General features: G+C 38.4%; 2 protein-coding genes across 2 annotated transcripts; one reads left to right on the forward strand and one right to left on the reverse strand.

The window, feature by feature from the left end:
- Positions 1 to 810: 810 nt before the first annotated feature.
- Positions 811 to 7,354, reverse strand: mis18a (MIS18 kinetochore protein A). The gene is made up of 5 exons (XM_042007497.1): positions 7,039 to 7,354; positions 6,780 to 6,846; positions 6,255 to 6,377; positions 3,992 to 4,094; positions 811 to 1,605 (listed from the first exon to the last, which is right to left on the reverse strand). Exons 1-5 carry the CDS (start codon positions 7,274 to 7,276, stop codon positions 1,525 to 1,527), a joined length of 612 nt encoding a protein of 203 aa, XP_041863431.1. The 5' UTR covers positions 7,277 to 7,354; the 3' UTR covers positions 811 to 1,524.
- An 895-nt stretch (positions 7,355 to 8,249) lies between these two features.
- Positions 8,250 to 15,320, forward strand: haus1 (HAUS augmin-like complex, subunit 1). The gene is made up of 9 exons (XM_042007651.1): positions 8,250 to 8,390; positions 8,468 to 8,642; positions 11,278 to 11,413; positions 11,520 to 11,654; positions 11,804 to 11,927; positions 14,655 to 14,720; positions 14,827 to 14,898; positions 15,078 to 15,125; positions 15,213 to 15,320. The coding sequence occupies exons 1-9, from the start codon at positions 8,370 to 8,372 to the stop codon at positions 15,255 to 15,257; spliced, it is 822 nt and encodes a 273-aa protein (XP_041863585.1). The 5' UTR covers positions 8,250 to 8,369; the 3' UTR covers positions 15,258 to 15,320.
- Positions 15,321 to 16,064: the final 744 nt, after the last annotated feature.

Raw genomic sequence — 16,064 nt, forward strand, 5'->3', positions numbered from 1 at the left:
GCTGGCTTACGTCACCAGACCTGCAGGTTGGATGCAGACACCTCGTCCTGAAACAACAGCTGGCCGCCTACATCTACAAAGCATCAGCACAAACAACAACAACCACGCGGTTTGTTTGTTGTTGTTTTGACTCCCCCACCACCGCCACCAACAGCTGAGGGTGGGGATAACTGGAGAGAGAGGAAAGGAGAAAGAGATGGGTGGAGTCAAAGAGGGAGAAAAACATCAGAGATTAGAGTTAAAGGGGTGGTGGTGGGGGGGTGTTGTTCATTCAGGACTCCTCCCTTATGTGTCTGTGCATGAGTCGGGGGGGGATAATATCTATTGACAGGCATGCTGGCCAGCGAGCTGGCTGGCTGTTCCTTCGCCTGTGAACACGATGACGGGATGGTAACAGGCACTCAGCATAGCACGTGCTCTCAGTTGCCATCGCAACCTGCCCTTGGATACAGCGTGCTGGTTGGCCGCTCGTAACTGTTGTTGTTCTGTGAAGCTGATGAAACCTCGTGGGTGAGGGAGGGCAAGCGGTACAGCATGGTGCTGCCTTCTTGCCACTTTAGAAAGTGTTGCTATGCACATTTGAGGTCAGCTTGTAAACAAACAAAGTAACAAACAAACAAACAAACAGGCATTAATGTCAACCCTTAAGAAACTTGAAGTTCAACCCTTATATCCAAGAAGAAAAATCTCCTTGCAAACACAGCAGATCTTAGAGCAATTGAGAAATAAATATTTAAAAAGATTATCCAGTTTAAATTTCTTTAATCTGTCATGTCAAACTGAGAACACTGACATACACATACATATCTCTTCAGTTTAGAAAGACTTTATTACAGAAAACACTGAGAAAATGACAGAACACAAAAATAAAGTAACAATGAATCAATCCAATAACTACAAATGAGTGGATAACATGGGAAATGCTGCTAAACCTACAAAAAATAAAGAGTTTATGTTCAAAGTAATTTCTCAAGTGATAAATCTGTAGATTATATATTTGAATGTTGCATTTTCATCAATTCTGGTTTCAACAAAAAAACTGAAAAGGTATATCCAGCAATCCTGTCTGCCTCAAAGGCCACACACTTGAGAAAAAGAACAAAGAAAAAGTGTGTGTGGTCTCAAGTGCTAAGATCAATACAGCATTGTGCTGAGTGAGCAGCCTTCCTGATGAAACCCTGCACAAATAAACATTCTGCTCATGCCGCGAATTCATTCTGCACCGAGACCGCAGAGACGATGGTGCCACGAGTCGCGGGAGCCGAGCTGGCAACATGATTGATTACAAGTGCAGGCAGTCTTTGTTTCACCAGTGGTAATCAGGACAAAGCAGAGAGGATGCTGGGAGTGTATGTGTGTGTGTGAGGGGGTGTGGGTGCTTGGATCAAGGTGAGGCTAGGACAAAATGTGCTATTGAAGGCATGTGGCTGAAATGAAACTTCACAGCAGAAAACATCATGTAAAAGTTCAAGGTTAAGAGTTTGGAATGAAATCTTCTTGCTAACATCCTAATGTCCATCACTGTCACACCTCATCAAATCCTTCCTGAAGGCCAGCTTCGATCTCTTCCAACCTCTGTGCCATGGACATGACCAGCATTTTCATCTGAAAAAAGGTCAGGGGGGTCAAGGTGGGAGAGAAAGGGGAGGTTTTAAAATATACATGATTGGAAGAAGAAACAGCATAAACCGAATCGCAGAGAAATAAGTAAAGAGTAAAGATGGAAATAGTCACAACAGGGAGGAAATGAATGGACAGGTGGGAAATGAACAGAGCAGCAGGAAGCAGTGAAGAAGAGAGATAGGAGGAGGAGTAAAGTTAATTGGAGAAAGGAGCCAGTGAGAAAGAATAAGAAAACTCAGTTGAGGTAGTCAGGGATGGATGGATATGGGGTGGGGTAAGAGGGTGGATTGGGGAGACAGGTCAGTGAGTGCAGAATAGATTAAAAACCCAAACAAGTGTGCAAGTCAGACAGACAGACAGACAGAATACATTAACTTTGTCAGCAGAGGCGACGAGCATCATCATCATCATCATCATCATCACATATAGTACAGAGGACAAAGACTGCTGAACACGTGATGGTCACACTTTCAGAGGAGACGCAAATAACTACACCTTCGTTATTAATACCATAAAGTCATTACTTAAAGAATGTCATTACTTTTTTTCCTTCATTTTACAAAGCAAAGATGAGAATTAACAACTTTTCTCTCCTTACCTCTACTTTTTTCAACCGTTTTAGTGTAAAAAAAAGCTTACTTTAACACTCATAATAAATGTAAAGAATTTAAATGTTTCAAACAGAATTAGCACCAAACAAAAGAGCCCAACGTTAATAACTGGACCTTATTCAAACAATAAACTGGCTTTCTGTTTGATGCTTGTTGCTATGGAACTATCCTACAGAGCACCAAAGGATACCAAACTTGCTACCTCCCTATATCAGTGTAAGTTTTTTTAATTAATTTATTTTTTTAACCCACTTAAGTATGGAAATGTTAACTTAAATTTTGTTATAAGTAATGTAACAGAACATCCTAAGGAGCTTTAATGATTTACTTGGAACAAGATTCCTCGATTGCTGAAAAACCTTAATAATCCTGTTCCAATGAGCCTATAAAATCCATAAATCTCCTAAAATTAATAGAAGTGATGTGCAGTCATAGATTAATAATCAGTCTGCTCAGACAGACACTATAGAGTCAATGGCAGACTGGATTTAAGTAGTAACCCACATTTTAACAAGACAGTACAAGCATTTTTCATTTCATCAGACACTGCCCTTATGCATTTGTTTGTTTGAGTGACACATGAAGACAACCACCACAGTTAAAGTAGGATTCATTGAGTTAGAGGGACTTAAGTTTTGTTTTTCTCTTCAGTTATCGTGGCACAGAAATTAAAACTTTACTTGGAAGTCATTCAAGTTACTGCCAGGTTTTAATTTAACGCTCCACCAAGTCCAAAAAGCAGATCTTAATGTTGTTCATACTTTTTTCATTTTGTTTTAAGACAAGTATAACCTGTTTTCCATTATTTACTCCATCTCAGATAAAATCTCCCCACACAGTAGGAGCCAATTGTCAAATGCACAAGAGAAGAAAATTATGATGAAGTAAACCAAATAAAACAAAATACCATTTGCACATTGAGCTTTAACAACAAAGGCATGATGAAAACATGTTTTCCCTCCAACAAAGATTCCTCAACATGCTCCCCATCACATCCATTGTCCCCAGTCCAAGAGTGTGGGAGGGCTGGCAGGTGCTCCTGCACACCAGCACCACCTACTGGCCATTTTGTGGACATGTAGGTATTTCTTAAACAAAGGGTGATTTGGCATCAGTTTTTAGAAAATCAGTTAACTGCCCTTGTTGAAAATTTGGGTACAAAAAACACAATATACTAGTATGACACCAAAACAAAAACGAAATTCACAGTTTAATTATACAAGTAACTGTAAACTGTAATAGACTTGAATGCTATTAAAGAAAATATGAAGTACTTATTTATTTCAGTTATAATGAAAATAACTCAGAAAATGAAACTATGTGCACAAGATGACATGGATGGACAGATGAGGTAATGTCTGATTTAGGAGTCTGTTCGCCACAGCATCAACGTTTTGCTGGAACTAAGCTGATGTCATCCTCACTGTAGTACAACCTGTGCATTTATAACCAATCAAAGACTCGTCCTGAAGAAATGACAAAGAAATGCCAGGAAAAAAAGAGTACAGCAAATACTTCTAAAACTGGCATATTTTGTAGCTCTGCTTTCTCGTTTCACATATTATTCTTAATTTTGACACAATGATAAAATTTAAAAAATAAAAAAAAAATTCAACCAATATTTGAAATACACAAATGGCTATAATTTGAATTGAGTTTAGAAGCAGACCGTCTACTTATGTTACTTGAAAACATGTTACCTCTTAGTGAGAAACATTGGAGAAAGCAAACAAAGAACAGCAGCAGTAGTAATTTACCTCTGTCAGCTCATGCTCAACAAGGCTTCTGTACTCCAGTGTGACTAGCTGCTCATTGGCGCCCTCTGCTGACAACATCTGGCCTGCAGAGCCCAGCACATAGCTGGAAAAGATTGACAGCACAAAAATATTAGTTTGCCAGGAAAACTGGTAAAACACTGTGTAGCATACCTGTCTGTGTGAAGTCTATAACGCTGTTTTTGTTGTTTTTTTTTAATTTACTTTTGTTTAATCTTTACAGCTTAATTATTGGATTCAGATCAGCACATCTCAGTTTCATTGTGTTTAGAGCAAACAGGGTTTGGCTTTCAATGGTTTATGTTTGTTGACAAACCGCTTATTTACCCACTTTCAAGAAATCTTAACACTGATCATTATTTTAAATGTTTAATTAACTTTTTTTTCTAATAAAGTCATGAAAAAATATAGAGAATGCATCGATTTTTAATAAATGAAGCGCTCTAACATTAAAAACATCTACTCAAACCAAAAAAAAGAATTGGTTGATTTCTTGCCAACAAGTAAAAAAAAAAAAAAAAAAAAAAAACACAAGGTGGGGAAACAAGACAGGACAAGCTGTTTAATATTTTAAGAATAATACAAAAATAAAAACAGAGTATCACCTTCCAACCACTAATTGGAAACTCAAGAGTAAACTGAAAAGCTTCCCAGAGACAGACTCCCTTATAAGTACAGAAAATGTTGGGTACCCTTCTGTAAATGACTGTGGGTTAAGAGTTTACCAGAAATACAAATTAGTTAATGTAAAACCAAAAAGACTTTGTAGATTTTATCACCAATATAACCCAATATTTAGCCATTTTCCCTCTGGGATTAATAAAGTATACATTTAATTTAAAAATGATTTAAAAACAGACTTTTAAGGTCTTTGTCCTTACATGTTTCCTACATGGCCTTTTGTGATCTGGGGCCTGTTTCACTAAAGTAGAATTCAGTTATCCAGGGTAAGAGAAACTAGCAGGGCACGACCAAGCTTTGTCAGAGCATCCTGGCTTAACAAACACCGAGTCAAGTCGAAGAGGAGCGACTAAGTCAAGCCAGGTGTAAGTTATCCTACTGAGACCAAGAGGTTGATCACAGTTAACTCAAGCTGACTTGGAAAAGTTGCTGCTCCTTACTTAAAAAAAAACTTCATAATTTCACCTCAGTTGATTAATAAAGTATCATTTTATTTTATTTAAATTTACCCCAAGTGAGCAATAGCTAATAATGGAGGCTTCCTTCTTAAGTGAAGGCAGCCGCTAAGAATCATGGGAGTTCATGTTCTCGTACTGTTGCGTTAGCTGGTATAAATCTAAATGACAGTACTCACTTATGTTTAATTGTGCTATTATGTTCTGGTTTATGTTAACACTGTAGGTCTAAGGGGTCGTGCAGAGAAGGACAAGGGAAAGAAAGAGACAGGAACAGAGCAAGACATAAGACAAGTCAACATCTGACTGATTTTTACTGGCTAGAGAGATTTCAAAGATGAGACAAAATGCAAGATGGATGCCAAATTAGCCGTTGTTAGGAGGCACCTCACTGAGAAAGTCTCTTAAAAAAGTTTAGAAGTGGGGCTTTGAGAAATAAATAAATAACAAAAAAAAACCTAATACATCACTTCCCGCACAGATACAAAAGCATTTTTGAAGAGGTGACATAACACAGTAGTAAATGGTATTGACTCTTTCGAAATATGGTGTTGCCATCAAATTCAAAATCAAGATATAATGTTAAAGACATCAATTCAGTTTCAATGTTTATTATGTTTGTGATATTTTATGTTAAATATATGGCTCAAATGATTTGCAAAACTGCATTGCATTTTTTATTTATATTTTCGGAGTGTCCTAACTTGCTGGTTTTAATAACATTTAAGCCAATAATCTTGTGTGAAAGCGGGGTACTTTTAACACAACAAAACCCCACTTTTTATTCAGTTGATTGTGAGATTACACGGAGGCGATTAAAAAAAGAAATTAGGAAAGATCTGTTTTACAGAGTTTCATAAATGAAAGTCCATCTTTTCAATGAACAAAAAATATCAAATATGCCCCTTCCTCTTCTAAGATAAGACCTAAACTATTTATGATAACTTGTTTTTATTGTACAACAAACAGCATAGTAACATCACTGCACAGGTTAATGTTTCTGTCACAAAACAGTCAGGTTGTTGCTCTAAAACTGATCACAATGTTTAGACTCCTGTGACTGAACAACGGTATATTACATAAAGCAACATGTCCTGTAATCAACGTACCTGTCGACTTCAGCTACACTGAGACAAAATGTAAACCTCTTGTGGTCCAGGTTCTTGGGGGTGGACGTGTACACCATCCCAAGCACGGTGCGGCAGCCTCGGCAGATCAGGTCCACAACCAGACTGTGGATTGAGAAATTCAAGAAGAAGAACTCAAACACACATTCAGTATATAACAAAGTACCAATAAGCTGTTTGCTAGTTTTGGTTATCTGGTCTTGACAAAGTATACTGAGTAAAGCAACATAACAGGAGAGCTGAAAAGGAGTTTAAAATAGCACATTGTTGTAGATTATAAGTATGTATCAATGCTTGTCATTGTCTATGACTAGTTCTTAACATTAAGATTGAGATGGTGCACACCTATGACACTATCAGCACAATTTACTTTTATTAAGATTTAGCTAATACTGCATCTGTACCTTTATTTATCTTAAGTTCTGAGAAGGACAAAATGTAAACAGAACACTTTTACATCGTTGCATTGATACTGAACAACGTATTGTAGACTAGACACCTTCTTACCATACAGATCGTTTGTCCACTTCAAACAGGCGATTCTCCTTTCCAACCACGACGTTTTCAGTTACACCTAAGCCCCAAATGACACAAACATATGAGCTGCTTGGTGCATCTCTGTTCACTAGACACAGCACTACATGAGCTTCAACTGATCCTGCCATCAGACGCCTGGCGAGGTTTTCGTTAAAATTTCGCTATCCATACTAAATATTCAACTTTTACCCGTAATACAAAAGACAATAATCTTAACATCGACACTCACGCTTCAATCTTATTTGATTCTGGTCGTTTTCACATCCATCCCAGGACAAGGAATCTCCAACGGGTAACCTGCATTTCACACAAATAAAAACCACGGGATCGTCTTTGTCGTCATCCTCCTCCTCTTCCTGCACGGTTTTGCCGAATAACTTTTCTTCAACAGTGGATGAGTCGACGCTAGCCCTTTCAAACGTTTGATTTTCTAGTCGATGTCTGCTCAACTTTTTAACTGTCGCCATTTTTACTTCTGTTTGGTTGTCCGCTTGCTTACAGACAAGGCTAGTTTTGAACTTAGGCGGGTGGGTGAAGCGTCCCGACGAGACGAGATGGGTAGTTTTGTGTACTTCCGCCTTCGTCTTTTTCTGCGAAATTTAATTTAAAATCTTTTTTATTTTATATCTTTAGCTTTAAATATGTCAGTTTATTTGATTATAACTGAATATAACAAAAGGGACCAATGAAGCAATGAAATATAACAAAGCAATACCAACACATAACGAGTTAAAATAGCAAAATTAGACAAACTGTTAACAATAAAAATTAACCAGAAGGGGATAAATAATGGCAACATGAGATACAAAGTGACAAAGATGCAGTACAAAGAAAGTTTTAATACTGGGAGTAAATTAAAGGACAATATAATTAAAAATAACCACAAAGAGATGTAATAACTAAAATGGAACTCAAAGTGCCCAGATAGAAAATAAACAAACAAATAAACAAACAAACAAATAAATAAATAATACTTTTAACTGATGTAAAATTAACTATCTATAAGATATATAGTTTCAAATACAAGGACATTTAAGTCATGTTTCTGTGGTTTAAGGATGTGTAGTCTCAGAAAAACCCTTTCCATTTCAGGGGGCTATATTTCATTGTAAGGACATCTGCAGAAACTTTATGAAATATTAGCAAACATTCTTATTAGTTTAAGTTTGTTTCTTCATCAGGCTTTTCCTTGCTTTTACCTATGTTCACCGAGAATATCTCAACTGAATTTTCATCTTTGTGACCCAAGCGGAAACGTGAGCTGGGTAAACTTGACTGATCCTGAGTTCTTTTTTTTCTTTTTTTTTTTTTTGGTACAATAACTTGATCAGTAAATCAGATGTTTGTATCAATTCCTGAGACTTCTCGTGTATTTTTAAGTGGTATAATATTTTTCATTCAAATGTGGTCGGTTTATTCCCACTCACCTCTTATTGGCTCAAAACCCGGAAGTTATTAGGATGGTTATGGGTGGCGCGAAACAGCTTTCTTTTGGGCTGCTAAAACAAAACATTTCAAGGTGGCCGTCTTTTTTGTGATTTTTCTGCCTCGTCAGCAATAATGTGTGAAAAGATTAAAAAGGTAATATTCTGTGTTTTGTTAACATTATTGAATGTAGCGTGCACAGTTGTTTACATCTTTTTATGTCGCTTCTCCAGGTAAACAACTGGCTCAGCACAGTGTTTGGCGATCAGCCGGCACCACAGTTTGAGGTCAACACCAGGACCGTGGATATACTGTACCAGCTGGCCATATCCAGTGACTCTCGCTGCAGTGACACCACTCTTCTCATAGAAGACCTCAAGCAGAAAGCATCAGAGTATCAGGCTGAGGGTGAGTACCTAACAGAGAGCAGAGGGACAGAAAGGTAATAATGCAGAATGTATTGAGAGCAATTGAGTGAGAGGCAAGTGGTTAAACATTTTGTTGTAATTTATGCACACATGAAGATACCTGCAGTCAAGCACCAATAGAGAGTGACGTTGAATTATTTAGATTCTTTTTAGTTATTAATCAGGGAGTTTACTAAAACGTGTTCAAATGACGTTTTTATAACAAGAAGTAAATGAAGTTTTTTAATGTATATTGTGGTCACATTTTGCAGTGAGGTCACTTAAAGAGCTTCTAATGAAGTAAAACCACCACTCTCAGGCTGTTTAACAAAATAAAATAAACTGTCAGAGAAACAGTACAAATACTGTAAGTAACCAAATCAACAGTTTGGTACAGTTGGAAAATGTACAAAGAAAATAACTTGAAAGTGAGTTTAGCAACTTGGACATGTCTAAATGTCCACAGAAGACAACTGGTTTATGTAGATAGACTTCCCACTGTAAGTAAAAATTTCCTCTACTGCACTCAAATGAGCAACACTCTCCAGGCTACATCATAAATTTCAAATCATTTCCTCAATATGGATGTAAATATCTTCAAATAAAAACGAGAATCTTCATTTTAAATCTATATCTCAATAAAACTTACTGTGTTTCATTACTCGTTTTGCCTTTTGTAATTTTGGTAACACTACCACATTCCCAGATGTCAGTAACCACCCAATTAGTAGAATGGTGTTAATAATCTTTACTAAAACAAATTAGACCAAGTTGAGCTCAACCTTTAATGATAATTTCTTTGTCAGTATTGAGTCATTATCTGTCAATTACCAATATTTTCTCAATTACAAATGATCTAAATCATTGTACTAAACTGGTCCACCATCCGGCGGCTCAGGAGGGGAAAGCAGTGCTGATCACTTAAATTCAGTATGATCACTGTGTACAGTGGGGATGGGGGCCTGCTGACCTCGACTCAGGACGTTGTGAGGCAGTGGAGGGAATACTTCGAAGACCATCTCAATCCCACCAACAAGTCTTCCGATGAGGAAGCAGAGTCTGGGGTAGCTGGTGTTGGCTCCCCCATCTCTGGGGCTAAGGTCGCTGAGGTGATTAAAAAGCTCCTCAGTGGATTAGGTCCGCCCAGAGTTCCTTAAGGCTCTGGATGCTGTAGGGCTGTCTTGGCTGACACGCCTTTGCAGCATTGCGTGGACATCGGGGACAGTCCCCCTGGACTGGCAGACTGGGGTGGTGGTTCCCCTCTTCAAAAAGGGGGACCGGAGGGTGTGCTCCAACTACAGGGGGATCACACTCCTCAGCCTCCCCAGTAAAGTCTGTTCAGGGGTGTTGGAGAGGAGGGTCCATCGGATAGTCGAACCTCAGATTGAGGAGCAGTGTGGTTTTCGTCCCAGTCGTGAAACAGTGGACCAGCTCTACACCCTCTTCAGGGTCTTTGTGGGGGCATGGGAGTTTGCTCAACCAATCTACATGTGCTTTGTGGACTTGGAGAAGGCATTCGATCGTGTCCCCCGGGGACTCCTGTGGGGGGTACTCCGGGAGTATGGAGTGCCAGACTCGCTTGTATGAGCTGTCCGGTCCCTGTACGACCGGTGTCAGAGCTTGATCCGCATTGCCGGCAGTAAATCAGAATCGTTTCCAGTGCAGGTTGGACTCCACCAAGGCTGCCCTTTGTCACAATTCTGTTCATAACTTTTATGAACAGAATTTCTAGGCGCAGCTGAGGTGTTGAGGGGATCCAGTTTGGTGGCCTCAGGATTGGGTCTGTGCTCTTTGCGGATGATGTGGTTCTGTTGGCTTCATCGAGCCGTGATCTTCAGCTCTTACTGGAGCGATTCGCAGCCAAGTGTGAAGAGGCTGGGATGAGAATCAGCACCTCCAAGTCCGAGACCATGGTCATCAGCCGGAAAAGGGTGGAGTGCTCTCGCTGGGTCTGCAATAGGGTCCTGCCCCAAGTGGAGGAGTTCACGTATTTCAGGGTCTTGTTCACGAGTGAGGTAAGGATGGAGCGGGAGATCGACAGGCGGATCGGTGCGGCGTCTGCAGTGATGCAGACTCTGCATCGGTCTGTCGTGGTGAAGAAAGAGCTGAGCCAAAAGGCAAAGCTCTCGATTTACCGGTCGATCTACCCTACCTACCCTCACCTATGGTTACGAGCTGTGGGTAGAGACCGAAAGAACAAGACTGCGAATACAAGCGGCCGAAATGAGTTTTCTCCGCAGGGTGGCCGGGCTCTCCCTTAGAGATAGGGTGAGAAGCTCGGTGATCCGGGAGGGGCTCAGAGTAGAGTCGCTGCTCCTCCACATCCAGTGGAGCCAGATGAGGTGGCTCGGGCATCTGGTTAGGATGCCTTCTGGACGCCTCCCTGGTGAGGTGTTCCGGGCATGTCCCACCAGAAAGAGGCCCTGGGGCAGACCCAGGACATGCTGGATGGACTACATCTCTCAGCTGGTCTGGGAACGCCTCAGGATCCCTTTAGATGAGCTGGTGAATGTGGTCGGGAAGAGGGGAGTCTGGTTTCCCTGCTTAGGCAGCTGCCCCCACGACCCGACTCTGGATAAGCGGCAGAAAATGGATGGATGGATTTTACTAAACTAACCTGTCCTCTCTTCACCTAGCTGCTCATCTCCAGGATGTCCTCCTACAAGGTGTTGGCCTGTCTTGTGCAAGCTTGTCCAAACCGGCTGGAGACTATGTGTCTGCTTTAGTGGACAACGCTATGGTCCTAGGAGTGAGAGACACGGCACTGGGAAGGTACACTCTCATTCTGTTACTGTCTTGTATTCTTTTTTTGTTTTTACATTTTTTCATTTGTAATGTATCCTGGTACCCTGAACATTAGTTTTAATGTCTTGCATAGCTTTATGCCAGCAGTCAATAACCTCACCAATGATCTTCTGGAAGCTGAGAAGTCGAACAGAAGAATTGAGAGGGAACTCAGGGCCCTCAGAAAGAGACTTAGTGCCACTCTGGTGCTCCGAGGAAACTTACAAGAGTAAGAAAAGGGCATGGAGATATTAATCATGATTTGTAATCATTTTATTAAATACTGTCACTTGCTCTGTATCATTTATGTGACAAAACGATGGACAACAGAAACAAATATTTGCTGCCATATGTGTAATTGATTTTCTTGATCGATAGGGATACTGACAAAACAGTCAAATCTCAAGCGGTGGAGAGTGCTAAAGTAGAGGAGAGGCTGCTCAACATGGATTTTGTGACAGCAAAGGCTCGAGAGCTCAGTAACAGACGGGAAAAATCAGAGGTATGTTGTGGTGGAAATAATAGAAGATGTAAAGAGTAAGATTGGGTTTTAAAAAAATTGATTTATCGATTTTAATCGATTCAAATAAAATAAATCCAATATTGATTCATAAAATTAGCAGCTCGATTTTGTTTTTTAATATATATGTATATGTCCTCATTTCCGGTAACGTGATCCTACTCTCGTGTGAGTTACCGAGACTTGCGAAATCTTAGCATATATACACACATCTGTTTTCCTGTGTTTCCTCCATCCAAAATCAGCTGCTCTTGCCAAGATAATGTCAAATTCAGATGTTTTTATTCACCTGTGTGGACTACATTCACCTATAAAGTCTTTTGCAGCGTATTAACGCTCACATTTGCAACTAATGCTAAGACCACAGACTCTCATATTAGCAGCTAATGCTAACGGGCGCAGTCACATTCAACAACAGGAAGTGATGTCATCACTCATGTAGTTTAAAGTAAATCCGATATGGTCAATTAGTCATATTTCCTCTAGAATAGGTTTACACTTCATCCTTTAATCAAACAGTAAACAGTTTGATGCTATTTATCTTATTTACATGACGGCGTGTCATACTGTAGTTTGCTCTTTGTGTCCACAACAGTGAGTACACACAGACACGTGTGCACATACAGGTTTCCGTTAGAGGACAGAGTGCATGCATCGGAAAACACGTCAACCAGCTGAAAATCAGACAAAAATATGAGTTTTCTAAATCCTCTCAGGCAGCTGAAGACGGAAGCATCTTGCTCCAGTGAGAAGCAGATGGCATATTTCTCCTGCTCCAGTGTTACGACGATATCGCCACGGCAACGATATAGCTGAACAAGCTAAAGCTACATCATTAAATGAATTTTTTAGTCATATTACGGCTTTAAATGGACCCAATATTCGTTGTAGGTTTTATTAGCATTAACACATTATCTGAGCTTTAAGAATATTTAGAGCAGCTCCACTGAATGAAACGGTTTAAAAAGTTTTATTTTTTTTCTGTCGTGTTGGGCTGTTTTTTTGTCCTTTTGTTCTTTTCTTTTTACCCTTTTTACTCTTTTTTTATTTTTAATAATCGTGATCTTGTATTTAAACAAAATGAATTAAAAAAAAAAAACTTAAAAAAAAAAAAAATATATATATATGTATATATATATATATATTATATGCACTGCCTCTAGCACTACATGACAGCACCTGGGTCCAACTGGACTCAAAGCAGTCTGACTATCCCCTAACTATGATGTCCCATCTTGTTTGAATTCATGCTTGTGTTGTTCTTACTCTCAAATGTAAGTTTATTTGGATAAAAGCATCTGCTAAACGACTGTAGAATAGAGTGTAGAATAGAATACCCATCACAGCATTTCTGGCTCTGAATCTGGGGAAACACTGTGTTGTTATGGTACTTCAGAATTGAATGTAGATGTGTCAGATCAGATTATTACAGTAATCTGATTACTCCCAGATAACTGATTTTGATTGTGAATTAAATGCACTCAGTGTTAAAAAAAAAGTTATGACAATGTATTTAATATTCAAGAAAAATAGGTGGTGTTACATAATTAACTGTAAATTAATCGATATTGAATCAGATTTAATCGAAATAAAATGGGCTGTTGTGAATCGAATCAATTCAGGAAATTAGTGACGATACCCAGGCCTAGTAAAGAGCTCATTAAGATGTATGTAATAAATGTATATTACAATAAAAATATAAGCTGGTTCAAAAAGGTAGAGAAAAAAACTAGTGGTAGCACATTGTCTACCTCACCGGAAAATGTAAAAAAATATGCAAAAGTTTTTTTTACTCTTTATTATACAAAGATAACTTGTCAAATGTTAGAATAAATACATCTTGTTTGTATGTAGTCTGAATGGCATTTTCTTGCTCCTATTCCTGCCTTCTTTAACCCAGAGATAAGGATGTCTAAAAAGATTTTGGAAAAAAAAGAAGTTTGATTGAGTTATTTATAAATAGAAGGCCGGAGTCATTAAATTACAACAAAAGCCGCAAGTTTACTCTTTCTTTTATCTCATGTTTCCAGCTTATTTGGAGGCTCAGAAATGAATGTTTTTAGTGAGTAGGTCTGCAAATGGGACCTTCAGTATGATAATATGCCAAAGAAAATAAAAAAAACTATATTTAGACTGTAAAACATTTATTCATTCATCCGTTTGCCATATCCACATTTTTTCCCCACTTTTTAGTCAGATTTGCAAGATGCTGAAAACATGTTTAAACTGTGTTTGCACTCCCAGTCTGTCACACAGTGGCGACCCTCCATCTTTACCACTACAAAACTCAGCCTCTCTAAAATAATTTATTATTCTATCGACTCATGTTACTGCTTTGTTGCCAATTAACATTAAAAACATAAAAAAAAAGAAGGTAAAAAATATACAAACTGTAGGGTTTTACTTGTTATTTGTAGGAACCACTGTATAGTAAAAAGCTGATGAGTTCATTTATAGTTAAATAATATAACCACAGAAAGTATGCCTCAAAGATGTGAAAACTTATGCCAAAAAACTACATTTAGTCTTGTGATATGGCCATATTTTGCTAGTATCATGTTGTACCTCAGGTTTAGAATACAGAGGTGATGCTGTGGTCCCTTCTTATACTTGCTGCTTAACATATCACCATAAGAAGGGACGGATCTTCTTCACATGACTTAGCTTGCTATTTTTTCTTACTTTCTTCTGCTCTGAAAAACCCTACAGGCCCAGCTTTTATCCAGGAACATGGACAAGTCAATTACCCACCAGGCTGTTGTGCAGCTCTCTGAGGTATTTCAGCTTTCCAAATGCATCCCAGTCATCTCCATGGAAATAAGAACCCTACACTGTCTGCTTTGAGGCTTCAAAACTTGTCATCTTCTTTTTCTCTCTGCAGGAAATCAATGCGCTGAAAAATGAAATAATACCCCTGAAAAAGAAACTGGAGCCTTACATGGATCTGAGCCCAGTATGTTTGTTTTCTGTTTGTTGCAGACTTTCAGTCTCACTCATCTCTAACCAAAAGTGCCTTCAAATTTCCTGCCTGATCTTCTGAGAAATTTAGTTTATGTTTGTAATTTTTACTTTGATATAAAAGTTTAAGTTTCTGAATTTGGCTTTAAGTTTTCCCTTTTTGCAACCTGACAGAGCCCTTTTCTGGCGCAAGTGAAAATCGAAGAGGCAAAAAGAGAATTGGTGAGTCTCCCAATATATGATTTAAACATGGCCAATATGTGGGAAATTATTATTAATATTAATGCTGGTTTGTTTCCTCGATTACAGGCTGCACTTGATTCCCAACTTGAGATGAATGTGGATTTTAAATGAAGATATGCCATGTCACAGTACTTTTTTTCTTCCTATAAAAATAATAAAGAAAATTCACCTCTGTGTCTTGGTGATGTGTCATGTTATGTGACATTGTTTTAAAGGTTGCTGTTTTAAGAAAGGAAGTCAAATTTAACACAAGATATAAGTCAAAAATGCATTATATAGAGAGCTAAAGAGATTCTGCATTGTAGTAATCAACTTTTAGCTGAGTCTCCTTGTAAACTGTAAAATTACAGCTAGTTTGTTCTGTCATTGAGTCTGTTTCATTCATAGAAACGGTGTCAAATCATTTATCTTTGAAAAACTTCCTACTTAGTCTGATTCTTATGAGCTTGAATCTTATCAGATTCATTAACCTAAAATACAACAATGCATTTAAGTGGCTCCATCTAACATTTCTACTTTTTAGTATATTCCATACAGTTGTGACCATCCCAAACCACACAAGCGCCTTCATCATAAAATAATTTAAATAATCTTTCTTTCATGTCGTTGGAGTTCTTCTCTCTTCCTGTTTGTGACAAACATCATTAACCGTAATCAAGTGTTTTGTCTTTATTCTCAAGCCACTGCAATCTAATCGAGGGGTTGGTCCCCGTTTACATTAGTTTTAGCAACATATCGTGAGAGCTTTTTGAGTGGCTGCCAAAACATTTAGATATGAAAATGTAAATATTAGAGGTTAATGACAGCTTTCAACTCAATTTTTCAAAAGTTAAGTAACATTTTTCGTTTACTGAAGTTGTTTTAACATTCTGTCTTTCCAGCTTCATCCTTAAGTTCTTACAAACTGGTATTTTGAGA

The sequence above is a fragment of the Melanotaenia boesemani genome, chromosome 15 (genome assembly GCF_017639745.1).
Source record: "Melanotaenia boesemani isolate fMelBoe1 chromosome 15, fMelBoe1.pri, whole genome shotgun sequence".
Classification (NCBI taxonomy): domain Eukaryota; kingdom Metazoa; phylum Chordata; class Actinopteri; order Atheriniformes; family Melanotaeniidae; genus Melanotaenia; species Melanotaenia boesemani.

What these genes read in the sequence shown, in the direction of transcription:
- mis18a (XM_042007497.1), bottom strand. Translation starts at nt 7,276, where the DNA reads ATGGCGACAGTTAAAAAGTTGAGCAGACATCGACTAGAAAATCAAACG. An exon ending in GAATCAAATAAGATTGAAGC is followed by an intron (nt 6,847 to 7,038) that starts GTGAGTGTCGAT and finishes TTTGGGGCTTAG; the next exon opens with GTGTAACTGAAAACGTCGTG. An exon ending in AGTGTAGCTGAAGTCGACAG is followed by an intron (nt 4,095 to 6,254) that starts GTACGTTGATTA and finishes AATCTTTTCCAG; the next exon opens with CTATGTGCTGGGCTCTGCAG.
- haus1 (XM_042007651.1), top strand. Translation starts at nt 8,370, where the DNA reads ATGTGTGAAAAGATTAAAAAG. An exon ending in ACAGACGGGAAAAATCAGAG is followed by an intron (nt 11,928 to 14,654) that starts GTATGTTGTGGT and finishes AAAACCCTACAG; the next exon opens with GCCCAGCTTTTATCCAGGAA. An exon ending in AAGAGGCAAAAAGAGAATTG is followed by an intron (nt 15,126 to 15,212) that starts GTGAGTCTCCCA and finishes CCTCGATTACAG; the next exon opens with GCTGCACTTGATTCCCAACT.